General features: G+C 28.6%; 8 protein-coding genes across 8 annotated transcripts; 4 read left to right on the forward strand and 4 right to left on the reverse strand.

Moving 5' to 3' along the window:
* Window positions 1-776: 776 nt before the first annotated feature.
* On the reverse strand, window positions 777-2,672 carry LOC128960444 (kielin/chordin-like protein). Its single transcript, XM_054306528.1, has 4 exons — window positions 2,386-2,672; window positions 1,968-2,285; window positions 1,416-1,901; window positions 777-1,329 (listed from the first exon to the last, which is right to left on the reverse strand). Exons 1-4 carry the CDS (start codon window positions 2,486-2,488, stop codon window positions 848-850), a joined length of 1,389 nt encoding a protein of 462 aa, XP_054162503.1. The 5' UTR covers window positions 2,489-2,672; the 3' UTR covers window positions 777-847.
* Window positions 2,673-4,372: 1,700 nt separating this feature from the next.
* On the forward strand, window positions 4,373-6,053 carry LOC128960445 (periplasmic serine endoprotease DegP-like). Its single transcript, XM_054306529.1, has 5 exons — window positions 4,373-4,412; window positions 4,469-4,512; window positions 4,575-5,449; window positions 5,561-5,726; window positions 5,835-6,053. Exons 2-5 carry the CDS (start codon window positions 4,496-4,498, stop codon window positions 6,025-6,027), a joined length of 1,251 nt encoding a protein of 416 aa, XP_054162504.1. The 5' UTR covers window positions 4,373-4,412; window positions 4,469-4,495; the 3' UTR covers window positions 6,028-6,053.
* A 3,175-nt stretch (window positions 6,054-9,228) lies between these two features.
* Window positions 9,229-11,141, forward strand: LOC128960046 (uncharacterized). The gene is made up of 5 exons (XM_054306109.1): window positions 9,229-9,282; window positions 9,633-9,664; window positions 9,733-10,565; window positions 10,687-10,858; window positions 10,949-11,141. Exons 2-5 carry the CDS (start codon window positions 9,648-9,650, stop codon window positions 11,139-11,141), a joined length of 1,215 nt encoding a protein of 404 aa, XP_054162084.1. The 5' UTR covers window positions 9,229-9,282; window positions 9,633-9,647.
* A 704-nt stretch (window positions 11,142-11,845) lies between these two features.
* Window positions 11,846-13,179, reverse strand: LOC128960047 (uncharacterized). Its single transcript, XM_054306110.1, has 3 exons — window positions 13,057-13,179; window positions 12,705-13,008; window positions 11,846-12,126 (listed from the first exon to the last, which is right to left on the reverse strand). Exons 1-3 carry the CDS (start codon window positions 13,177-13,179, stop codon window positions 11,846-11,848), a joined length of 708 nt encoding a protein of 235 aa, XP_054162085.1.
* Window positions 13,180-13,508: 329 nt separating this feature from the next.
* LOC128960451 (uncharacterized) lies at window positions 13,509-15,070 on the forward strand. The gene is made up of 4 exons (XM_054306538.1): window positions 13,509-13,596; window positions 13,658-14,478; window positions 14,587-14,758; window positions 14,848-15,070. Exons 1-4 carry the CDS (start codon window positions 13,580-13,582, stop codon window positions 15,038-15,040), a joined length of 1,203 nt encoding a protein of 400 aa, XP_054162513.1. The 5' UTR covers window positions 13,509-13,579; the 3' UTR covers window positions 15,041-15,070.
* Window positions 15,071-15,674: 604 nt separating this feature from the next.
* On the forward strand, window positions 15,675-18,803 carry LOC128960048 (beta-mannosidase-like). The gene is made up of 7 exons (XM_054306111.1): window positions 15,675-15,725; window positions 15,799-15,948; window positions 16,034-16,285; window positions 16,359-16,441; window positions 16,503-17,310; window positions 17,385-18,370; window positions 18,489-18,803. The coding sequence occupies exons 4-7, from the start codon at window positions 16,415-16,417 to the stop codon at window positions 18,801-18,803; spliced, it is 2,136 nt and encodes a 711-aa protein (XP_054162086.1). The 5' UTR covers window positions 15,675-15,725; window positions 15,799-15,948; window positions 16,034-16,285; window positions 16,359-16,414.
* A 2,248-nt stretch (window positions 18,804-21,051) lies between these two features.
* On the reverse strand, window positions 21,052-22,545 carry LOC128960456 (zinc finger protein 76-like). The gene has a single exon (XM_054306545.1). It carries the CDS (start codon window positions 22,452-22,454, stop codon window positions 21,366-21,368), a length of 1,089 nt encoding a protein of 362 aa, XP_054162520.1. The 5' UTR covers window positions 22,455-22,545; the 3' UTR covers window positions 21,052-21,365.
* A 1,840-nt stretch (window positions 22,546-24,385) lies between these two features.
* Window positions 24,386-25,387, reverse strand: LOC128960049 (uncharacterized). The gene is made up of 2 exons (XM_054306112.1): window positions 25,042-25,387; window positions 24,386-24,482 (listed from the first exon to the last, which is right to left on the reverse strand). Exons 1-2 carry the CDS (start codon window positions 25,377-25,379, stop codon window positions 24,386-24,388), a joined length of 435 nt encoding a protein of 144 aa, XP_054162087.1. The 5' UTR covers window positions 25,380-25,387.
* Window positions 25,388-27,690: the final 2,303 nt, after the last annotated feature.

A 27,690-nucleotide genomic window follows, 5' to 3' on the forward strand; every position in this document is an offset into this window, starting at 1 on the left:
AATGATGGCCAAACTGATCGAAGAGGTTCAGCAGTTGCGCCATGAGTTGACCGACTGGAAGCAGGACATGATCGAAGAGTTTGGCGAACTGACCGGTATATTAATGGATCACTTTAACGACCTGATCGACAAGTATGTCGGCAAACGGTCGCCGGTGACGATGGCTTCAGATGGTTGCGATGCCGATGTTGATACCGATACCACTTTGGATGAACAATCACAGTGTAGTAGCGATGATGAGCTGTCCGCCGACGACGACGACGACGACAATGAGACTAATGATCAAATGTCTGTCGATTGTAGTGCTGTTAATGACCAGGAGTTGAGTACACGGATGGCCTCTCATTTGACGATTGATATCCCAAAAGTTACGACTATTGCTGATGGAGATAATGATTACGACAATGACTTTTTTGATGCTGAAGTCGATTAAGTTGTCGTTTCCGTTGTTTTTTAATAACATATATTTAACAAAATTTATATTTTTCTTATAATTATTACAAATTATTTTTTAGATTTTTCTACTATTTTTGTGATTTTTACTACATTTACTAACTTCTTAATTATTGGTACATTATATTTTAAATTTAACTTTTAGTTTTATATTTATAAAATTTATATCTAAATTATATTTTTTTTAATTATTTATTTTATTTATGATATATTCATATAATTTTGTTCGTTTTAGTAAAATATGGATTATATTTATATTGTATAATAAAATTAAACAAATAATTTGTTTATTTTACTGACTTTTATTGTCATTATTTAGGCCATTATATGACAAAATTTCAATCATATTACAGATTAATGTGAATAATATAATAATAATAATTATTCTTTTTAGTTAATTGCACGAACACTTTGAACACTGGCCAGGAGTGGTCACCGATAGATAACAGCCGGGCTTACACTTTAGGATAGGACAGTCGTAAAGGCAGGAACATGTCTGGCATCCGTTTGTATCCAATACTGTCGTACAGTTAACACCGGCGCACATCAGTCCTTGCGGTAAAAATGGTGGACACTTTGGCTGATCGTTTTCAAAGACAATCGACGACTGTTTATTAGTGGACAAACTGTTGTTGTTGGCCGCCGAAGACGACGACGACAATAAACTAGTCTTTTCATTGATGGTTTGTCGTCTTAGTTGAAGATTAATCGACCCTTGAGTACCATTTCTTTTCAATGATGGCCTTTCAATGCATGTCAACTGTGGCGGTACAAGACATTGGCATTGAGTCCGATCATTGCGACCGATAGTGTCCAGTGTTTCGCCGATTTGATACTTTTTGTTGCCAAACACGCAATAGTGCTCTTCGGGTGGCGCTATGATTGACAGTGCAGATGACAATTGTGGGATCAATAATATTATTTCTATAATACTGTAGATGAATAGGATTGACAGTACTTACGGCAGTGATAGTCGATAGGACAGCACCTGTTCTCATAGTAAATGGGAACACAGCCGGCCCTGAATTTCTCATTAGAGTCCATATAACATTTGACTGGCTGACAGTTACCGGTGCTGTTATTAATTGGTGAACGAGGATTCCAGTCTTTGGTACAGGTGCACTGTAGACAGGGATCCTCTTTCAAGTATATGGTTTCACCTAATCGGTACTCTTTTTGATGATACAGACACTTGGTTTGCGATTCTGAAACACTGGGACAGTGTAATCGCGGACAACATTTGTTTGGCTCATATACATTGAAACAGTTTGTTTTACTACCGCCTGCTGTTTGCCGATTAATACAATCAACTTCAGCACATCTGATGGTCGGCTGTGATCTGTTGGTGTATGTGTCGACATTGGCATCGCAATAGCAGTTCCTTTTGCACGGGTTGTCCAGCGATAGTTGATCTCCAATACCATAAACCCGACCGCGATATTCACAGCCTGTTTAACAAATAAAAATATATTTTATTTAAAAAAAACTCTTTTAAAAACATTTACAATACAAACCCCTGATTGTCTGATCGATTGGATCACGTTTTTTCGGACAAACATAGTATTTCGGACACGGCTTACGGCAGACAAACTCTCCCGTAATTGGCGTGCAATTCATTTCCCGATAGTGAAGCAACAAATTTTTGTCCAAACATCGGGAACATCCGTACGGTTCCGATGCTGACGATCGCCCGTCTGATGACAATGGTGAATCGGGAAACACTACCGTCGGTATTATTTGACCTCCCGGTGCCGTCTTGTTTTTATTGCCATTACGATCAATTGATGTTCGCGTTTGTGGCAGTTCGGGTTCATAGTCACGGGAACGATACACTTAAAAATAACAAACATTTTATTGCGACAAAAATAATGATAATAATTGTTTCAATTAATTTTTTATATTATTTTTATTGTATGCCAAAAAATTGTTTACTTCTTTGATTGTCCACCTCCTGTCCCAGTGATGATAATGTCATCAATGTTGTAATGATGACACATATTGTTAAATAGGGATTTAATATAAATTTTGAAAACATTATATTTATATGTAAATAATATTTTACTTAATAAACTTTTATATAAATAATAAATTAGATTTTGTTGAACAGGATTTATAAAAGTATTATTTCTCAAACATAAAAAAACTTTATTTCCGTTTGTGTGACAAATAATTTATAGTATTATATCATAGGATTCTCAATCAATTATTAACTAAATAAAGTTTTAAAAAAATATTATTATCAATAGTAGTAGTATTTATTGCGACTTTTCCAATGAAATCTAATATAATCTTAAATAATATTTAAATCTTTAAATACTATGACATAAATTTAGTAAAACTTTGTTTATTTAAAAAAAATTGTTTTTATATATTCATTTATTTATCAATAGATTCATTTATTATTTTTTAAAAAAAAGTATAGATTAAATTCATAAAAAGTAATAAATTGATGATTTTGTAAATATTTTTCATTATTATGTATGAAATACTGTCTCTATTTTTACGTTTCATTATCATAAATATCATGATTTATCTTTACTTATACCGTATAAAAATACACACAGTATTACAAAATATATGATAATATTTCACAACATATAAGTGATAATAAAAATTATTTAAATCAATAATATAGCATATTATATACAAATTGTAACAATAATACATAACTGACATCAATCAGAATAATTTATTAAATAATTAAAATTAACTAATTTTAATATATATAAATAAATATTTTATATAAAATTAATTAATAATATACTGTAATATACACACTGTATATACTGTATATCATATTGTAATAAAAAAAAAGTTTTTAAAAAAATTATTATTATTATTATTATAGATAACTTTCCACTTGTTATATATGATCTATTAAGGATGTAGGTATTTGTGACAGTTCGGGCTCATAGTCACGGGAACGATACCCTTTGGGAAACAAACAAAAAATTAAATAAATAATTGGTTTAAAAAAATTATAATATTATATTAAAGTTATTTACTTCGTTGATCATTAGTGTAATGTCCCAGTAATGGTGATAATGTTATCATCGATGTTGTAATAATAATAAGATATATTCTTATTAAAAGTGAATTTAAGTTAAACATTATATTTTGAGAAAAAAAATTATTTATAATACAGTATAAAGTATAATAGTTTTTATATAAAATTTAGTATAAATAATACACTTTACTAGTTAAGTTAATTTTTAAAAAATATATTAATAACAAATTTTTGTTATATTTTTTTAAACAGAAATAAACAGGAAATTAAAAAAAAAAGTATAATCTCTTAACAAAAAAATAATTTACTTCCTATTGTGTAACAAATAATTTATATTATTATATAATAGTCATATTCAATAAATAAACAATAAACTAAATAAACAATTTTTTGTAGTACTATATTATTTATATATTATATTGTAATTATTGCAAGTTTTCCAATGAAATATGTAGAGATAGATAACTGTAATATTTTTAGATATTTTAATTAATAATATTATGTATTAAAGTAAGAGTAATAAAAATTATAATATTTCACAACATCTGTGGATAATTAAATTATAATTTAATCTAATTGTAACATTTAACTAACATCAATCATATTATAAATTATTAAATATAATTTTAATTAATTAATTAATAAATATTGTATATACATTTTATACAACAACAAAATTATTTATTTGGGTAGAAATCCTAATGTAATTAATAAAAAACAAAAAAATTAAATTTATAGTATTATTATTTATTGATAATAATAGACATAGATTTCCACACGTGTAATTAATAATGTAAATATCAATTGATAATTTTGCACGTGCGATACATATTTAAAAAATTTTAAATTATTAATAATCAATTGAATACATTTAATAATTTAACAATTAGTTACAAATTTTATACAATAGTATTATAGATTTAAATTATTTAAACTATAGATAATATTACAGGTAACAATGTTTAGTAATTGATAGTAAATTTTAGTAAAAGTTATTTATTTATTTAGTTGTGTTCAATTCAAATCCAATTCAAAATGTGGACAATAAAAAGGTTATATCAAATGTAAAAATAATAATAATAAATAATATGACAAACAATTTCAATTTCAACAGATTTATAGGAAAGTTGTCAACAATACCGGCACCGCTAATGGGAACAGTGTTTAGATTGCATCAGACAATAGAAGATATTGATGATAATGATCGACCATATCGTAGACGACGACAACAACAGCAACGTAGTAACGCTTGGCTTAGAATTTCATATATGATGGACACTGACAATGATAGAAATGGTTGGAGTGATGATGATAGTGGTGACCCTGACCTCACTTATATCAATCCGAGTTTGATCCGAACAAAGTGCGTAAGTAATGTCTGTATGATTTTCGGATTGGAAAAGGACGAAGAGAATTTTGGTATGACTGATACAAATCTCGGAACCGGTATCTGTGTTCATAAGGAGGATAAACTGTTTCTAACCAATGCTCATGTAGTCCGTGGTCATGAAATTGTGTATTTGCGTCTATTGTCGTTCATTGGCTTATCGATGACTAGATTTGTTGATATCAGGCAACTACTGTCAATGCCATTGGATGCAGACGTACTATACGTTGAAGATCACAACGATTTGGCACTTATTAGGCTCAGGGATCATCCGCCCGAATTTGGTGTATATGAGGCCATGAAGCTATGCGATCGGGAACCGCAGTTTGGCGAACTAGTAGCCGACTATGGAAATGGAGATTGTTTTTACACAGTGTTTTCGGGTATGATTAATGAAAGTGGAACAATTGGCTTAAATTTTAGCGATTATACTATCACCTATTTGCCCTATACCATGGATCAGCTACAAGTTATACATTCAGCTACTATTGTAAAGGGATGTTCGGGTGGTCCAATTATAGATATTGATTGCAATTGTATTGGTATTAATTTTGCCGGCAGTAATATCGGAGGCTTTGCAAAACCATCGAAAACAATGATATGTATGTATAGATAAATACATATTTAAATATAATTTATGTTAATATCTTTATTGTGGAAAAATATCTATGATTTTTTTTGGCACATAATATACTATTAATATATTGATATAGCATTTCTAGAGCGAGGACGACATTATGCAGAACATGAGTTCCTATCGACTGATCGTCGAAACATCTATTCAATGGGTACGGCCAGTGACCGGAGATTAGGTTTACTATTGGAGGAAACTTATAATGGATATATAGTTATAGATTATATGATCAATGCTGATACAGAGTGAGTAGTAATTGTTGCTGTACTGTAAATAAATTGTCTATAATTGACAAATTAGGATTAATTATCTAAATTTTTTCTTTTTTTTGATCACATTTTTTTATTTAATAGAATATATTTGGGGGAAGTCATAACACAAGTAAGAGGACAACCGTTTTTGGATATCCAACAGATGCGAACAGCACTGGCAGAGCTCACCAGTGATAGTCTAAAGGTTGAACTGATTGTAAGCACCGATACTGAAGATACCGGTCTGACATTGAATGCTAACCTTACGGGCGATGAATTACCATTGCTTTTCTGAGAAAAAAACAAACAAAAAAAAATAGTCGGATATTATGACATTAATATTACTGTACATACAAATAACTAACTTTTAATACTGTATTATTATTAGTAGTATATATATTAAAAATCTTATTTACTATCAGAATGTATTAGATTTTGTAAAAGTTTATTAATTATATTTTATATTTTAGTTATTCTATATATTATTTTTTCCAATTTGTATTTATATTTTATTAATTATATTTTATGTAAACTATAATATAGTATATATCTGCATATTTATAGTAATATACTGTATTATTATTGTTATTATTATATTATTAGATAATTTGCCCAGGTGTTTTATATGAATTTAATTTATTATTGGTGTACGTATTTGTGACAATTCGGGCTCATAGTCACGGAAACGATACCCTTTTTACAAACAAAAATATAATTATTTAATTTAATTTATAAAATATATTAATTTAATTGTATTTAAAGTTATTTATTTACTTCGCTTATTGTTGTATTGTCTCTGCGATAATAATGTCGCCATCAGTGTTGTAATGATAAGACATATTATTAAAAGTGAAATTAAGTTTGTAGTGAATATGCTTTTAATTATCATAAATTTATTGAAATATTTTTATTGTCTTCTAGTTTTACATTTATTTTATCAAATTTTGTCAAAAGTGAACTTAATTTAAACATTATATTCAGAAATAATATATTTACGGTACTTAATAAACTTTATTTTATAATTTATTTAAAGTATAATAGTTATAAATTATAATTTATAATACAGTATAAAGTTTATATCAATGGTACACTTTACTAATTAGTTGAGTTAAACTAATAAAAAAATTATAATATATTTTTTCAAACAGGAAAAAACAGGAAATTAAAAGTTTAATCTCTTAACACAAAAAAATAATTTACTTCCTATTGTGTAACAAATAATTTATATTATTATATAATAGTCATATTCAATAAATAAACAATAAACTAAATAAACAATTTTTTGTAGTACTATATTATTTAAATATTATATTGTAATTATTGCAATTTTCCAATGAAATGTGTAGAGATAGATAACTGTAATATTTTTTAGATATTTTAATTAATAATAATATGTATTAAAGTAAGAGTAATAAAAATTATAATATTTCACAACATGTTTGGATAATTAAATTATAATTTAATCTCATTGTAACATTTAACTAAAACTAATCATATTATATAATTTAAATTAATTAATTAATAAATAATGTATATACATTTTATACAACAACAAAATTATTTATTTGGGTAAAAATCCTAATGTAATTAATAAAAAACAAAAAATTAATTTTATACTATTATTATTTATTGATATTAATAGACATAGATTTCCACACGTGTAATTAATAATGTAGAGATCAATAGATAATTTTGCGCGTGCGATACATATTTAAAAAATTTTAAATTAACTAACAATAATCAATTGAATACATTTAATAATTTAACAATTAGTTACAAATAATTTAAATCAATAGTAGTATAGATTTAAATTATTTAAATTATAAATAAAATTACATGTAATTACAATGTTTAGTAATTGATAGTAAATTTTAGTAAAAGTTATCTTTTTATTTAGTTGTGTTCAATTCAAATCCAATTCAAAATGTGGACAATAAAAAGTATATCAAATGTAATATTAATACTAAATAATAATAAATAATGTGACAAACAATTTCAATTTCAACAGATTTCTAGGAAAGTTGTCAACAATACCGGCACCGCTAATGGGAACAGCGTTTAGATTACATCAGACAATAGAAGATATTGATGATAATGATCGACCATATCGTAGACGACGACAACAACAACAACGTAGTAATGCTTGGCTTAGAAGTACATATATGATGGACACTGACAATGATGGTAGTGGTGGTGACCTCGACGACATCGAAGATATCAATCCTAAATGGGTCCGAATTAATTGCTTAACTAAAAAAAACAAACAAACTTTCAATACTGTATTATTATTAGTAGTATATATTAAAAATCTTATTTACTATCAGAATGTATTAAATTTTATTTTAGTTAGTAGTTAGTTATATATTAGTTTTTCCAATTTATAAAATATTTTATTAATTATATTGTATGTATATCTGTATATTTATAGTAATATACTGTATTATTATTGTTATTATTATATTATTAGATAATTTGCCCAGGTGTTTTATATGAATTTAATTTATTATTGGTGTACGTATTTGTGACAATTCGGGCTCATAGTCACGGAAACGATACCCTTTTTACAAACAAAAATATAATTATTTAATTTAATTTATAAAATATATTAATTTAATTGTATTTAAAGTTATTTATTTACTTCGCTTATTGTTGTATTGTCTCTGCGATAATAATGTCGCCATCAATGTTGTAATGATAAGACATACTGTTAAAAGTGAACTTAAGTTAAACATTATATTCAGAAACAATATATTTACGGTACTTAATAAACTTTATTTTATAATTTTAAATAAAGTATAATAATTATAATACAGTATAAAGTTTATATCAATGATACACTTTAGTGTACTAATTAGTTGAGTTAAACTAATAAAAAAATTATAATATATTTTTTTCAAACAGGAAAAAACAGGAAATTAAAAAAAGTATAATCTCTTAACACAAAAATATTGATACTTTACTTCCTATTGTGTAACAAATATTATTATACCATAGGATTTTCAATTAATAAACAATAAAATAAATAAACATTTTTTTTAATTCTATATTATGTAAATATAATTATAGCAAATATTATAATGAAATAAATACTATAATATTACTAACATCAATAAAACTTTGAATTATTTTTATATATAAAAAATTTGTTTTTATTTTATTAATATTTATCCATTTATTATTTATTTTCATAACTCATAAAAGACAATTAAATGATGATTTTGTAAATAATTTTAATTAATTAATTACTAAAATTATATATGCATTTTATATAAAAAAATGAAATATTTATTTGCGTATAAAATTATAATATTTATAAATCATTCAGTAATTAATAAAAAAAAACCTAAAATTATATTTATATTATTATTAATAGATAGCTTTCCACACGTGTAATTAATAATGTGTATATAAATAGATAATTTTGCACGTGTAATACATAAAATTTAAAAAATACTAACTAATAATAACCAATTAAATTCATTTTACAATTTTGACAATTATTTCAAAATTTGTTTAATACTAATATAGATTTGAATTATTTAAGGAATAGGTTCGGTATGTGTAGCGCATTGGTTGTTGAGATTTTAAATGCTATTAAAATCACAATTTAGATAAAGTTTTAGATAAGATAAGATACTAGTCCTCATCTACCGTTCCTTCCCTCCTCACACATACACCACTTCCTAACCTTCCACACCCACTGAAATCTAACCTAAAATAATAAAATAGTATTGCATTTGTCATAAACTTAATGGTTATAACATGTGTCAAAAATTTAAACAACCAATGCGTTACATATACCGAATTTTAGTCGAAATTTAAACATTTTTAGATAATATTACAGTTAATTATGGATATTAAATGAGTAAATTTTTAGTAAAAGTTATTTTTTTCATTTAGTTGTCGTTCAATTCAATGTCTTATATAAAACGGTACTATCAATGTAAACGTATAGAAAATAATAAATAATCAATGTTTTAACAACGATTTTTTTAAGCAGATTTCTAGGAAAGTTATCAACAATACCGGCGCTGCTTATTGGGACAGCTTTTAGCTTAGATCAGACAATAGGAGATATTGATGATCGGCGGCACTGTAGACGACGACAGCACAGAAACGCATGGCTTAGAAATACATATATGATTAACACTGATGGTAGTGGTGGTGATGGCAACATAGATATCAATCCGGATTGGATCCGATCAAAATGTTATGCAAATGTCGCTCTAGTGTTCTGCTTGAATAAGGACGAAGTGAATTTAGGTGAGAACAGTACTGTTTACGGCACTGGTATCTGCATCGATGCCGCCAACCAACTGTTTTTGACCAACGCTCATGTAGTCGGAGGTCACGAAGTTGTGTTTATGCGTCTAATAACGCCCGGTACCATACAGATGACCTGTTATTGGAGTGTAGAAGAAATACTGTTACCTTACTTACCTGTCGACGTATTATACGTTGAAGATCATAACGATTTGGCACTTATTAAGCGCCGGGACCATCCACCCGAATATGAGTTTTATGAGGCTATAAAACTAGTCGATCGGGAACCGCAATTCGGCGAACTAGTAGCCGCCTATGGAAACGGAAATTGTTATTATACAGTATTTTCGGGTATGATTCGCGAAAGTGGATCGTTTGGCATACCTATTAGCGATTATAATGTCGACAAATTGAGTTTTACTATGGATGAGCCACATATCATACATTCGGCTACTATTGTAAAGGGATGTTCGGGTGGACCACTGATAGATAGCGAAGCCAATTGTATTGGCATTAACTTTGCCGGATATTATATCAAAAGCTGTGCAAAAACATCGAAAACGATGATATGTATGTATAGTTTAAAAATAATTTAAAATAATTATTTTTTTTGAGAGAAAATATCACAGAAATTTCTCACCAATTATTATTATATTACTTTTTTGACACATTCTATACTGTATTTATATAGCATTTTTAGAGCGAGGACTACATTATGTAGAATATGAGTTCCTATGGAAAGTGATTGATCGTCGAAATATCTATTCAATGGGTACGGCTAGTGACCGGAAATTAGGTTTACTATTGGAGAAAACTAGTAATGGATTTACAGTTAGAGATCATATTACTAATGCTGATACCAAGTGAGTAGTAGTAAAGTATATAAAATGTCTATAATTTACATATTAGGGGTAATTATCTCTATTTTTTTGGATAACATTTTTATTAAATAGTATACATGAGGGTCAAGTCATAAGACAAGTAAAAGGACAACCGTTTTTGAATATCCGTCAGATGAGAACAGCACTGGCAGAGCTCAGCACTGATAGTCCAAAGGTTAAACTGATTGTAAGCACCGATACTGAAGATATAGGTCTGACATTGAATGCTAACCTTACGGGCGATGAATTTCCATTGGTTTTCTGAAAAAATAAACTAAACAAACAAAATAATATAAAATTACATACATATTAAAAATTTTAATACAAATTACTAACTATTATTATTACTCTATCATTATTAGTAGTATAATATAATATATTTAAAATGTTATTTACAATATAAGACTGTATAAAATTTTCTAAAACTTTGTGAATTATTATTAGTATTTTAGTATTAGATTAAGTTTTATTTTTATTGCTAATATATTGTTAGTAATTTTATGGCTGTTGTATAGTATAGCTGCCACTTGTTGTTCACGCGATTAATATTTAATACAATTTTAAAGTTAAATATACAAATATCGCGTTAATTACAATAGATTTTATTAAATATAAATATATTATTATGAAATAATATTTTACATTGCAAATTAATATATATATACCTGTATATACTGTAATTAAAATTACATTAAAGGGTTGTATAATTGTTTTATACAATCAATAAAAAAAATAAAATTATCTAAATTGTTGTGAAGTACGTGTCGGCGCCAAAGATATTCGGCTAAATGTAGATAAAGGTTATCTTGTGGTATACCCCCTCTTAAAAGATTGCGTTTCATAGCTCTCCATTGAGATTCAATGGTCTGTGTGTTTGCACCGGTATGTGAATTGACAAACTCTTTCGAATGATTCACAGTAAAATGGACAAAACCTAAAAATTAAAAAATTAATTAACAATAATATGTTTTATCTATCATTTATACCATTGTCTGTTAGTCTATAATATCCAGCCCAACAGTCAGACACAATAGTTGTCCCAATTTTTACATGCTTACGTATCAAAGGTAAAAGAGTGTCGGCATCTCTTTTATTTAGGGGACATATTTCTAAACGAAATCTACCTCCACGTCGACAATTAGCTCCTATTTGAATCTCAACTAAACCTAAAATCCACGTCCCATCAACTAGTCGACCTCTATTGTACTTTCTTTTACCAACTTTTGTTTCGTCAATTTCTACGACAACTCCTGAATTAAAAGTTATCAAAATATTATCATTATAATTAGGTTTAGGTTGCGGTCGGAACTCCAGGTTAGGTAACAGAGCAAACACTAATACACTATCAGTTTGGTATTACCATTATAATTAGGTTTAGGTTGCGGTCGGAACTCCAGGTTAGGTAACAGAGCAAACACTAATACACTATCAGTTTGGTATTTCCATTATAATTAGGTTTAGGTTGCGATCGGAACTCCAGGTTAGGTAACAGAGCAAACACTAATACACTATGAGTTTGGTATTACCATTATAATTAGGTTTAGGTTGCGGTCGGAACTCCAGGTTAGGTAACAGAGCAAACACTAATACACTATCAGTTTGGTATTACCATTATAATTAGGTTTAGGTTGCGGTCGGAACTCCAGGTTAGGTAACAGAGCAAACACTAATACACTATCAGTTTGGTATTACCATTATAATTAGGTTTAGGTTGCGGTCGGAACTCCAGGTTAGGTAACAGAGCAAACACTAATACACTATCAGTTTGGTATTACCATTATAATTAGGTTTAGGTAACGTGCATAATTAAATATGTATCATATACTACCTTCTCCTCCTAAGAGATCAACTGATTGATATTTTTCGACCCAATCAAATACCACTTCTCGACAAAAGTTAAGCCAATCACTTATAGTGTTATGAGATGTTGTTTTAGTTAAATCACTTGTTTCTCGTTTAATGTCCTCATATTTTGTTGTGCCGACCGAAAACAGGTACGTCAAGATTATTATGTTTTCAATGCTAAACTTTGATCCAGAAAACCACGTATTATTCAAAGCACTTAGTCTATAATCATGAGGTTGTCCATGCTTTTGGTGGCACCGGTACGATAATTGTTTGACAATTATCTTCTACGAAAATAATTTTTTAATGTATTTTTTTGCAAATTAATTATTTACCATTTCGTTGTCACAAATGGGACACTTTTTAGTTGCTAATAATAAACCCATTGTTATACACCAGTTAATCATTGTCTCCTGTGAGACAAGTATTAGTCTAAATAATGTCTTTAGATTAATCATTTTGTTCACTAAATTTAAGTCATAGCTTTCAAAAGAAACATAACTTTCAAGAAAAACTTAACAAAGAAAATATTCTCTAATTTACAATAAAATTAATAGTAATTCACGAGACATTCATATATTTATCTTTAAAATTGTATTAAATATTAATCGCGTGAACAACAAGTGGCAGCTATACTATACAATACCCAATTTTATTATTTTAATCTTTATATCAATATGTAATATTGCACGTGCAGTAATTAAATTAATTAAAAATTACTACTACTACTAATAATAATTTATTCAATACATTTAATTTTAACGTTATTTTCAAATTTTATAATATATTTTTTTGGTTAATGTTATCGATAATTGTGTATATGAATTGACATCACCGTCAGTAACTTTATTGTAAATAATGTCGTATATAAAAAGGTAGTATAAAATTCAGTGTAAACACAAGTTTTAAGTAAATTAATAATATTTATATAATAAGATTTCTAGAAAAGTTAGCAACAATACCGGTACTAATGGGGACAGCATATATGTTACAAACACTAGACATTTATAATACACGGCATTATGGACAACAGCAACGCAACTGGAGTTGGTTTAGGAGTACATATATGATTACCACTGATAATAGTAGTAGTAGTAGTAGTGGTGGTGGTGATGACAACAATGATATCAATCCGATTTGGATCCGATTAAAATGTTTTACTAATATTGCGTTAGTGATCGGCTCGAAAAAAGATGAACCAAAAATTAGTTTTCGCAATTTCGGTACCTGTATCTGTGTTCACACTGATGACCAACTGTTTTTGACCAACGCTCACGTAGTCAAGGGTCAGGAAGTCATGTATGTGCGTCTAATGCCACACAATGGCCTGTCAGCAAAACGTTTGGCACTGTTATCTACCGTGGCTGCCGACGTACTGTACGTTGAATATCACAACGATTTGGCACTTATTAGACTCCATTATCATCCGTACAACTATGCTGTATATGAGGCCATAAAGCTATGTGATCGGGAACCGCAGTTTGGCGAACAAGTAGCCGTCTATGGACACGGAGGTACTCTCTATACAGTATATCCGGGTATGATTCAAGAGAGTGGATCGTTTGGCGTACCGTTTGACAGTATTGAGATCGATCTAATGCCCTATACTATTGATATGCCCAACATTATACACTCGGCCGTTAGTGTTGCCGGTTGTTCGGGTGGGCCACTGATAGATACCGATGCCAACTGTATCGGTAGTATTTTTGGCTCCAATTATTTCAGAAGCTATACGACACCATCGAAAAGGATGATATGTTTGTATAAATAATATTTTATATACAATTGTTGAAAGAAAATATTATTTTTTCATAATTATTATTGTTATTATTTTTTTTCGGGCACATCCTATCCGATTTGTATAGCATTTCTAAAGCGAGGACGACATTATGCAGAACATGAGGTCCTAACGAGAGTGACTGATCGTCGAAACATCTATTCAATGGGTACGTCCAGTGACCGGAGATTAGGCTTAGTATTGGAGAAAACTGGAAATAGATATACTGTTAGAGATCTTATCAATAAAGCTGATACAGAGTTAGTAGTAGTAGTTGTACTGTAAATAAATTTACAAATTAGGATTAATTATCTATTTTTTTTTTTTTGATCACATTCTTATTTAATAGTATATATGTGGGGGAAGTCATAACAGAAGTAAGAGGACAACCGTTTTTGGATATCCGACAGATTCGAACAGCGCTGGCAGAGCTTAGCACTGATAATCCAGAAGTTATACTAACTGTAAGCACTGCTACTGAAGTTACAGGTGTGGCCTTGAATGCTAACCTTACGGGCGATGAATTACCATTGGTTTTCTGAGAAAAAAAAATAAACTAAACAAACAAAATAGTCGGATATTATCATTATATAAACTATATATACTGTATACTAATATTATAAGTAACTAAAAAAATGTTATTTACTATTATATGATAGTTATTACTATTTTAATTAATAATAAGTTATATAAAGTTTTGTAATTAATTATATTAATTTCTTTATCTTATATAAATTACTATTTTTTCTAGTTTATGTAAAAAGAATATCTAATCAATTACAGTACAGTATGTCATTTATTTTGGGTACAAATAACCAATAATAAAAAACAGTATATATTGTCCGATAAAAAAATGATTTTTATTAATAACAATTATTTTATACTTATTTTGTTTTACAGTATTATTGTTAACATTATGTGAACTGCAAATATGCTGTACTTTTTATCAATTGTAAAAAATAGAGTATATAACTGATATTACAATATAATAGTAGATTAAATATATAAATGATATTTTATTATCTATAGTATCAATTTATTCAATAGTATATAAATCATTAGTTAAAAAACAAATTATTAAATATTATTGTATAAATTATAATATGTATAAAATATTGTCTATTTATTTTACATTGCTATTATCAATCGATATTTTAATTAATTATAACCAATGTGATTATTTAAGTCTAACTGGTTATGATTGGCATACTTATAATCAAAATAAATGTAAAAAAATCTAATCAAAATTTATAAATTAATTATTACTTAGTCATATTTAAAAAAAAATTATTAATTATAGCCATCAAAATCAATGCCAAAGTTCCCGGCAGTATATACACTGATCTGAGAGCTGGCAAAGTGATACCCGATAATCTCTATTATACCGATAGGGATGTCAAACTACGGTGGATTTCATATGACAACTGGACATATGAGCGCACATTTAATGGTAATACTGTATATAATAATAATAATTGTTTTTTTTAATTAACTAAAATCAAACCATTAATATTTGTGTGAACAAAAATGTTTAGTTGAGTCTAGTTTGCTAAACAAACAAAATGTTTATCTCGTGGCTAACGGTGTCGACACAGTAAGCACTGTTCACTTGAACGACCACTTGATTGGACAAACAGATAACCAGTTTGTACGATACAAGTTTGACGTACGAACGCTACTCAGGTCAGGTCAAAATACATTGCGATTGGACTTCAAATCGGCTCCACTTTATGCCAGACAACAGTATTTTGATTTTAAACATAAATACAACTATAGTGTAGGTCATGGTATGCATAAAAAATAGACATTAATCAGGAATAATATTTGATATAAAGTACATGAGCTCATATCTTATTTTAGATGATTTTGATCCCGGTGCTCAACATGGAGAAGGTTGGGTACAATTTATACGCAAAATGCAGGCATCCTTTTCATGGGATTGGGTGTGTAATTGTATTTTATTTCAAAAGTTATTACATTACCGATAACTGTCTATTATTCTAGGGTCCGGCCTTCCCAACACAGGGCATATGGAAACCAATAGGTATTGAGTCATACGATGGTGCAGTCATACGGGATATAACAGTTGAAACAACTGCAAACAGAAAGACAATACCCGTCGAGTGGACGCTGACAGTCAACGCGTTTATCGAGTCGTCGGCCAATCGCCAGTTGGACGCCGTGTTTGACATCCGATTGGACAACAATCTGTTGGTCGCAAAACTACTGAAAAAACTAAAAACCGATACCAAAGGAGAAGCTAAAGCAGTGTTTGTAATCCCTATCCCACAAAACATGTCAATTGAACAATGGTTTCCCAATGGTGTGGCCGACAATACACAGAAATTGTATGATTTGACTGTAAACCTATTGGTACCTGAAGTCAATGAGGTGTCATCAACAGAGACCAGACAAATCGGTTTTCGTACCATTGAATTGATTCAGACACCCATCAAACCCGAAGGCTTGACCTTTTATTTTCGCATAAATGGAGTACCGTTTTTTGCAAAGGGGACAAATTGGATTCCGGCCAACAATTTCATGGAAAACCTAACGGAGTCCTATTTGCGGCACCTGTTGTTGTCGGCCAAACAGGCAAACATGAATATGATGCGGGTCTGGGGCGGCGGTGTCTACGAGTCGGACCTGTTTTATCGGTTGGCCGACGAATACGGTATTATGATTTGGCAGGACTTTATGTTTGCCTGCAATATATATCCGCCGAATCCCGAGTTTCTTGAATCAGTTCACTGGGAAGTCGTACAAAACGTACGGCGACTTCAACACCATCCGTCCATCGCTCTGTGGGCTGGTATTGATAATCAATCAATTGATGTCTAATTAATTAAAAATGAATAAATAAAACAATAAATTAAATTATTTTAGGAAACAATGAAAATGAGTACGGATTGGCTGGCGGTTGGTGGCCGCGAGCACCGCAACTGTTGGATGACTATCGGAAACTGTATGTTCAAACTATTGGCAAAGTGTTGGCCGCGGAGGATCCGCATATGCCGTACGTGACTTCAAGTCCGTCAAACGGCTTGATGTCAATCGCTGAGAATTATACGGCCAAAGATCCGTCGGACAACCGATACGGCGATATTCACTACTATAATGACGGTTCAGAACTATGGAACTGGAGGTCATTACAGAGCCCGAAGTTTGCCTCAGAATACGGCTATCAATCCTATCCGTCCGTCGATACATTGAGTCTAGCGTTTCCCGACACCGATCTGATCTATCCGTTGACTGCGGACATCCAACATCATCAGCATAAGGGCTCATACATGGATGACATAATTAAAAAACAAATTGGTTTCTATCTGAGAGTTCCGTCCGCTGGTGGTATCGATCGGCTCAACGATTTCATATATAGTTCACAGATAATACAGGCGATGGCCATGAAAACCGAAACCGAGTTCTATCGACGAAATCGTCAAATAGATCCGACCAACGGTAAAGGATTTACAATGGGTGCACTGTATTGGCAGTTGAACGACATATGGCCGGCACCCACCTGGGCGTCCATCGAAAGTACCGGCAAATGGAAAGTATTGCACTCGTATGCCATCAAATTTTTGGCCAATCATTTGCTGGTTCCCTATGAGGATACCGATCAACTACTCAGAGTGCCGTTTGTTAGGGACGACTATTTAGGACAGTTAGCATTTAACTACTCGATCAATGTGTACAACTGGTCCCGAAATAAACCTGTTCATACAATTTCTGGTAACTTTACTAGCGATAGTTTTTCGGTAACCGAAATATTCAACCAATCAATACCGAAGCTATTGGCAGAAAGCAAATGTGACTCAAGAAGTGATTGTATCCTATCTATTGATGTCCAGAACAGCGATCATAATATTCAGGTAATTATTATCAATTTTTTTTAATTATTAATAATTTTATCCAAAAATATACAGTATATGTATAATATTATTGAATAATACAGTAATTATTTTTGTTTTGTTTTCAATTAATCAAAAGACAAATAACTTTATGCTATTAACAAAACCAAATGAAGCAAAGCTTGTGAAACCAAATTTACGTGTCATTGATGTCCAGAAACGTCCAGCACGTGCCGACAAATACGTGTTTGATATCCATATAAGTGCCGATAGTGTGGCGCCGTTTGTTGTATTAGACTTGAAACCTAAATCGGGAATCATCGGCCAGTTTCTAGACAACGGATTTTTTATATTTGACGGCAATTTTACGGCCACTTTTCAAACAGACACCGATATCGGTGAACAACAAATCAGAGATAATCTAATTGTTAAAACATTAACTGATGTTAAGTAAATTACATACTGTATAATATATTTGATGATATTATAGTATTTCATAAAAAAATACTTCAATAAAATTTGTTTACCAATGCATTAAACATGAAAACAAAAAATATTTGCCTAATTAATGTTTGATTTGATTTTTTTTTGTAACTATAATAAAAAATAAAAAAATTAACAAACTTATGTAATATTAAAGTGCTAGTATATCACCAGTATATTCCTTATTAGAATCGCTATTATTTAAGCACCGATAGTAAAAGCACAGGTCATACATACAGTGCACATATTTAAGAGATAGTCTTAAACAGAGGCGCCGACGACGACAGCGACGATGCTTTTAATTTCAATTATCTGCTCAACAATATTTTGGATTTAAAAATGACCAATAGCAATGTTGTAAATAATTTTAAACTAAATAAGATTGTAATTGGTAATTTTTTAATTAATTGCATCATTGGGCAGATAATTGCAGTCGACTATCATTTTTACAATTTTTTAACAGTCGACTGTATATTATATTGCCAATGATGCAATTAATTAAAAAATTACCAATTACAATCTTATTTAGTTTAAAATTATCTACAACATTGCCCTTGGTCACTTTTAAATCCAACGTATTGTTGAGCAGATAATTGAAATTAAAAGCATCGCCGCTGTCGTCGTCGGCGCCGCTGTTTAAGACTCACTCCATATTTAAATGTTTGCTTTAAAAATTAATGTTACAAAAATTAAGTATTGATGGATACCTATACTATATATATATATATATATATATATATATATATATATATATATATATATATATATATATTAATAGTTACCTAAACTACTCTTAAAAATAATGTCTTATCTAATCTAAATGCAATATTATACTCATAGCATACTGAGCCTACGTCGTCTAATGCCTCTACCACCACTACCTGTGCCCGTTGGCCTACAGTGCCAACTTTGTCTACGTTGCTGTGGTCCCATTTGTTGGTAATACTCGGGCGCCAACTGAGTTTCATATAGTCTCAGCTTTTCGGCCGCAATACGGGCGCCGTCGGTCAGATACTGGACAAACCACTGGAGACCTTCGACAGCGTCGCGAACTGTTCGACGCCATTGTTGACCGGCCGGTCCGAACAGAGTCTGCTGATGTCGGGCAGCCTGTCGTCGGATTTCATTCAGGTCTCGGTTGGTGATTGTTAACTGTTTCTGATAGATGCTGGAAATGGCCCGCAACTGTTCCAACCGTTGCTGATATTGGTGTTCATTGCGCATAACTACCCGACCGTCCGGAGCGCGGCACAACGACGCTGTCGACCGATTGGTCTCGGCCAGTAACACCCACCGGTACTCTTGGTTAGCGCCCAGCCATAGGTAGGCGTGATAGTTGACCGCGTCGTATATGGCGTCGTCCAAATCGATAAACAAGTTTGGCCTAAACCACTGGTTAAATGTACCTCATTGAGCCTGGCGACAATCCCGGTAGACATTATAGCGTAATGTTTCCAGATTGAGACCCAACCATTGGGCCAACCATTGCATGTTTTCATGATCACTGTGATTGGCCATTGGTCTGGTCAATGTACTGTCTCTATGTGTGTGTATATACTGTAAATAATATATAAATATATCTGTTTCTTATCTAACTGTCCTTAATCTGTCAGTAGTACTAACTGTTCTCATGACCAACAAATACTCTTACGGCTAAAGTTTTATCAATTGTATTATTTTTAATTAACAGATTTTAAAATAAATTTTAATAATTTAAAAAAAAAAAAATCCAGTATTGTTTATATTTATTTGAGTTAAAAATTTTTAAGACAATCTGTTAAATAGACAGTACTTTTGACATGCAATTAGATTTGTTTGTGAAAAGAAACAAAAAATTTATTTATTTTTTTAAACTTTTAATTACTATAAGGTGTATTTACAATAGTATGAAATAATTAATTTTATTGTATGGCATTATTATTATTATTATTATTACTATTATATTAATATAGTAATGTAATTAATCATAAAATTAATGTAATAGATGATGATAATAAAAAACTATGATTCAAACATTAAAATTATGATTAACAAAAAAAGTATACAGATTTTTTTGTTGTTGGTTGATATATCATACAGTATTATAGAGTTTGATGACATGATTGATTAAAACTAAAAATTAAATATAATTACAAATGTGTTAAAATTGATAGCTATATTTAAAATATATATATATAAATTATTGTTAAGACAATGTATAAACTTTTTTTTTGTTGATGTAATAATAATATTACTGAATATTTAAAAAACACTAATCAACTTTTATTCGGTAATTAATAATTAATGACTTGATTTGATCAATAATCAGATAAAATTAAAAAAATAAGGTCGTTATGGGTCGTTACAAGTCTAAGATCATCACCGAAAGTGATCCACAAAAAAAACTTCAGAGAGAGATCAGAGCACTAAACTGTTTTATGTTGTCCGACAATATATGGCAGTTTCAAATAGCAGTTACCACACACACACACAAACACAACACTGTAGATACCAGTAGATCCAATTAACCAACAAATTATGATTTCACTCTATATCATCTGGACGTATAGTTAAGCACCCGATGCTGCCGGTGATGGCCGCCGCCCGGCTTTTCTGGAGTAAAATGTTGTTTCTTGTGCTGCAGAAGATAGCGCTGGGTTTTCAATACTTTGTTACAGATGTCACAAACGAAACGGGTTTCGTTTGACGGATGCAATTCAGATTCGTGTGTCCGCAACGAACCGAGCGTTGAAAAACATTTGCCACATGCGTCGTACTTACACTGAAACGGTTTTAGGCCGTAGTGTTTGTACATATGGGCGACCAAATGTCGCTTTTGAATGGCCTGATAGCCGCAACCATCGACCGAACATTTGAATCGTTTTTCGCCCGAATGTGTCATCAAATGCATATTCAGATTCCATAAACTCTTGAACTCTTTGCCGCAGCCGATAGAGTTGCAGATAAATTGTTTCTTAAAGTGTGCGGCATTCATATGGCCATCCAATTCCTGTTTACTTAGTACCAGTTGACCGCAACTCGGATAACGGCACTCGTACGGTGTCAACGAGTGTGCAGTTTGCATGTGTTTGACGCAAGTGGTACTGATATCGGAACTAAACGGACAGCCATTGACTAAACACTTGACCAGCACACCATTGCCGCCACTTGACGTCGACGACTGGCCGCCACCACTGCCGCTAACGGCAACAGTGTTTCCGGCGTGCGATGTCTGAGACCGGTGTACGGCGTCGGCAATCATCTGATGAGTTTGCGTTTCGTGCGATGCCATCTGCGGCGACGTCTCGGCACTGGTGTCCTCGTGTAGTGTCATCTGTAGACAATCTTCGGGTCGGACTCGATGACGGTCGTTGCCACTGTCCGTGTGATAGTTATTTTGCCGAAGCGACTGTTCGTAGCCGTCCTTCAGTGTCTTGTATTTCAAGTCCAATTGGTTGAGTTGGGCGCCAATATCCTGGACTTGTCGGCACTGACAGCGCGACTTCAGATCCATCGAAAAACGTCGGATTTGATCCAACACTTCGTTCAGTTGTCGTTCAACTGACAACTGATGCCTAAGACGACGATTTTCTTCGCGTACGTCTTCAAACATATCGCGCGACACAACCAGACTGTCGGCCATTAAGATTATATGCGAGTCGTCTAATCTATCGGATCATCAATCGATCGGTTGGACAGACAGTCAGTCAGAGATTAAATCCGATTACTATATAATCAATACATTTAATTAAATTAATTTAATAAATAACAAAATTAATTGTGTTTTTTGTTATTTATTTAATTATTTATTAAAAAAAATCATTTGTTTGTCACACAAAACAAAACAAAACTATTGTTTGATTATTATTATTGATATCATGTGTTGTTGTGTTGTATTAGTATTACTGTTAGTATAGAGAGTGAGTGCCACAGAAAACATACAATCAAGAAAAAAACACATCAATAATGTATTGAAATAAAAAATCTATTATTATTGTAATTATTATACTATATATATATATATATTTAAGGATATAAAAAAAAAAGTTTTAGGGAACAAATAATATTTGAATTTTCTAGACGTTATTTATTGGGCAAAATGTAATGTAAATGTATTTTACTGTGCAAAATGTTTTAGATCAAAAAGTTTGATAACAGATTGAATTTTAGATAAAATTTATGTACAAAGATATACATTATATCGATAGATAAAAAAAATTGATGGCTATCTATATGACCCCCTCATCCCATATGACAACCACACCCGTACTAACACACGATATTATACTATATACGGTATATATACATATTAAATATATTGTATATATATATATATATTAAATTTTATGTCTACCCCTCTATTTATAGTTTAATACTTAATATATAAAATTTTTAGTTTAGATTAGTCTAAAACATTAGTGAAACAAAAAAAATTGTTTCAATAAATAAATTATTTTAATAATTATAATTTAATATTTTATTTTACTAAAACTCTCTCTCTCTCTCTCTCTCTCTCTCTCTCTCTCTCTCTATCTCTCTATCTATCTATCTATATATATATATATATATCTATCTATCTATTTTATATTGTTTTGTCTCTATATGAAAAGTTTTATTTAATATTTAAAAATATATATATAAATTAAATATTTTAGATTATAGTTTTATTAAAATTTTTTGTTGTGTGCTTGAAATATTTTATATAAAATTACATTGAAAAAGTATTGAAATTAAAAATTAATATTAAACATAATAATTAAATACTGTATATATATATTGTTGATTACTATTAATAAAAATTATATTTCATTTTTATATTTAAACTAAACTATTATTTATTTGACTTCAAAGTTGAAGCACTCTTTCGTCCACAACTCGGCCTCAGCAGCGGTCACATCGGCTCTGCTTTTATGTCCACACATATGACACCAATTGAAAAGCATATACTTTTACAGATTAGACCGTTAAACACCTGATTACTAACTGGCCTCACATTTGGTCGTCACATTTGCATCGGTAGGTATGTGTCGTCTATTCATAAATGTTAATCTAATGTATCGTTTCTCGAGAAACAGCTTTTACATGAACTAAGTTAATGTCTGTTTGGTTGAATGAAAACCTTATTACTGGTTCATTACTGGAACAGACTGTAACAATTTGATCATTTTTACGACATACCGGTGCTTTGCCATTATTCAAGTAATCAATAGTTTTTTATGCTAATAGTCAAAAAGTTTTTAATTTTTAAATACAGATGAAATAAATAATAAATTGATAACCGTATTAACAATTTGTATATGAAAATAATAAACAGCAATAATAATCTAAAAAATTCTAACTTATTTATAATATAGTAATTTTTTTAAATACTTAAAATTAAATTTTATAATAATTACTAGAATTATTAAATTATCAATCATGATTTTTTTATTAATTAATTAAAAAATTATTATTTATAATTTTATATCATTTAGGTTTTATATTATATTTAATAATAATAATTATAAAGTTTTAAACAATTAAAACCATTAATTGTTATTAACTGGTAAACAATGTTATTGTTGTTGAAAACCATTAGATTTTTTTCCTGACTTTTTTAGTCATAGTACCGTTGGATGCTTTGTCGGCCACACTTAGCCTAAAATCTCTAATAGCATTGTAAGCCGCTGTACTGTATATAACCCGTTACAATATAAATTACATTAGATTAATTATTTAAATTTTTATCAAGTCTATAATATACTAATTATATATAAGATTTATAAGATTATTATTTTCAAAAAAATATCTTTATATTTAAACATAAAAATAGTATATATATATATTACAATACAATTATTTTTTATAAAAATAATACAGGTTAGGAAATTACTATACAATTACAATTTTAAAGACGTTTTTGAAAAATTGCTAAAACAATGATAGAAACTTTACTTGTTATTGTTGTGTAATATAATACAGATGTACATGATACAATATGTTTATAAAAATTAAACATTAGCTATTTCAGCAAACAAAAAAAACAGTTTTCAACTAAATAGACTTAACATTGTTAACAGAATATACATTAACAAAAAATAAATAAATAATAATCTATACATACTTAAAACATTTAAATTGACATATTTAAAGATTTGGACATATATTTATTTTTTTAAAAAACAAGATATAAACTGAAATAACAAAAAATTAATTTTTTTAATAAAAAAATAAGATTTAATTATTGATACTTTTTATAATCTGCATGTCTGAGTGCATTTTCCACCATGGTCGAACAATCAGCACTATTGATCATATAGTTATCACCATGATGTTGATTCCAATATTGTTTAACTAATTGTTCATTGAGCCCAGGTAGTTTATATTGGTTAGCCGGTCGATTGTTTTCGCTTTTATAGTCTTCATCATAGTTGGATGCATTAGATGAGGGAACACTGTTACCCATTAGATAATCGTTGATACCATAGCTAACGTTCGGCCAAAAGCTTATGTATGTGCCATCAGATAGCTGTAGAGCACAGTGACCAATATTATTGTCATTTGGCATCCATATGTATAATGTAGCCATTTATGTAGTGATTTTATAATAATTATTTAAAATAAATAAATAATATATTAATATTATAATTAAAAAATTATTATGTTTTGTGTAAATTACTAAAACTAATTATTTGTTTAGTATTGAAATGTTAGGCATATTTATATGATTTTTAATTAGTATCTTATAATCTAAATAATATAATAATAGTAATAATTATTCTTTATTATAATATAATACAATATAATATGTAAAAGTTATACTAATAGATTGATTGTTTAAATTGATAATGGTTACCCAACAATTTTAATATTATATATATATATATATAGTTGAATATTTATATATTTGTAATATTTGTACGAAATTAAGGTACTTATAAAAATTGATAATATTTTTATTGTGAAAAATATTTAGATTAATAAATAAAAATTATAGCTAAAATATATACTAATATTATCTACAATTATAATTTAGTTCAAAGGTATATACATAAAACTGTCATAAATTAAAAGTTGAGTAAATCTAATATAATAAATATAAAATTTAATTTATTCACTATATATTTAAAGGTATATATAATTATTATTATCAAATTTATACTATTACAGTTAAATATAGTAATTAAAACATTGATTACATAAAATATTTGAATATAATTTTAATAATTAAAACAAATTGATTTAAAATTAAGAACAATATAGATTTTTATATATAAATGTTTTGACTTTTTTTAGTTATTCATTTTTATTAGTGAAAAATATATAGTTTTATTTAATTTTCAATTTTTAAAATAAATTTGTTTAATATTAATGAATATATACCGGCACTATTTTTCAGTCAAATTTTATTATAAAGATAAATCGCAATAATAAAAATTTTAGCATACTGATAACATAAATAAATAAAATTTCATTTATTCAATAAGCAAATAAAAAAAATTTTAAAAACATAATTTTCTAATATTAAATAAAAATTATTTTCTAAAATTAATTTATTTTATTAATTATTTTTTATATTTTATTTAGTGTTATTTGTTATAAAATCTTTCATTGCAAAAAATTATAATTATTAAAAACTAATTAAAATTTAATTTATGGTTGTAAATTAATTATAATTTTAATAATATTTTTCTAAAATTACAAATAATTTATCTTGATATTAATTATTATTAATTAATTTTAATGTTAAATTTCAAGTGTTTAATAAACACTTTACTTATTAATCAGTGAAATAAAAGAGTTAACAATTTTATATTTACTACATAAGCGCATAAATATTATAATATTTGATAAATGAATTTCATTAATTCATTTTAAGCAAAAACAAGTAAATTATTTATGATAATTGCTATAGAAATTGTTTAAAAGTAATTTCACTTATATTATAGTATTATAAAAAAAATTCTGATAATTAATATTTATTTAATGCAATACACAAAATAAAATACAAAATAGTTTAATTAATTTTTAGATATAAGTTTAATAAATAAATTAAAAAAAAACAATGTTTAGTTATGCTCAATAGTTGTTTGATCATTAAATATGTAAATTTTAATTATTATATCTATAAATATAATATATTATTTATTTATTTTAACTTTTACTATAAATGTCTGTTATCATTATAGTTTAATTAAATACTAAATTGTTAAAACTTATAATTATTTTATAAAATTAAACTTACATTTTTTAAATATTACTTATTATCATTTTCTCAACATATAAACCTAATCCTATAAATATCATATATTTAAAATAATGTTATGTTTTAATTAATTCATAATATATATATTTTTAACTGAAAATTAAACTTGTTTTATTTTGTAGATCTTGGATCTAAAATCATTTGATAAACCAGTTCACACTATTTTGTATCTAAAATAATATTCAACAATTAAATATAATTATGTTATTTTCATATAAAAAAAATAACATAACTATTATTTATTTTAACACTACGTTGTTTAGATTCTATTAATTTATATATATATTTTTATAAATATTTTAAATGATCAAGTCACTAATTAATAATATATCTAAATGTCTACGTGCAAACCCCAATTTGACCAGTATGTATCAAATTAATAATAATAATAATAATAATAATATTTATTTAATTTTAATAATTTTGTTGAAAACTGTTAGTTTAGAAGATGATACTGTTTCTGAACAAAATGTTCATGGTCAATTATTTGAATACAATGTTGTTAATAAATTATCAGTGAATTTATTATCAAAATTTTATCCAATTGTTTATCATCCTAATTATAATGTTGGCTTATTGGGCCTACACTATCTACATTATTTTGATACAACAAAATGGTCCAGAATTAATCAAT

The sequence above is a fragment of the Oppia nitens genome, unplaced genomic scaffold, assembly GCF_028296485.1.
Source record: "Oppia nitens isolate AA-2021 unplaced genomic scaffold, nextdenovo-longstitch-racon4-pilon3 scaffold4_pilon_pilon_pilon, whole genome shotgun sequence".
Taxonomy (NCBI): Eukaryota; Metazoa; Arthropoda; class Arachnida; order Sarcoptiformes; family Oppiidae; genus Oppia; species Oppia nitens.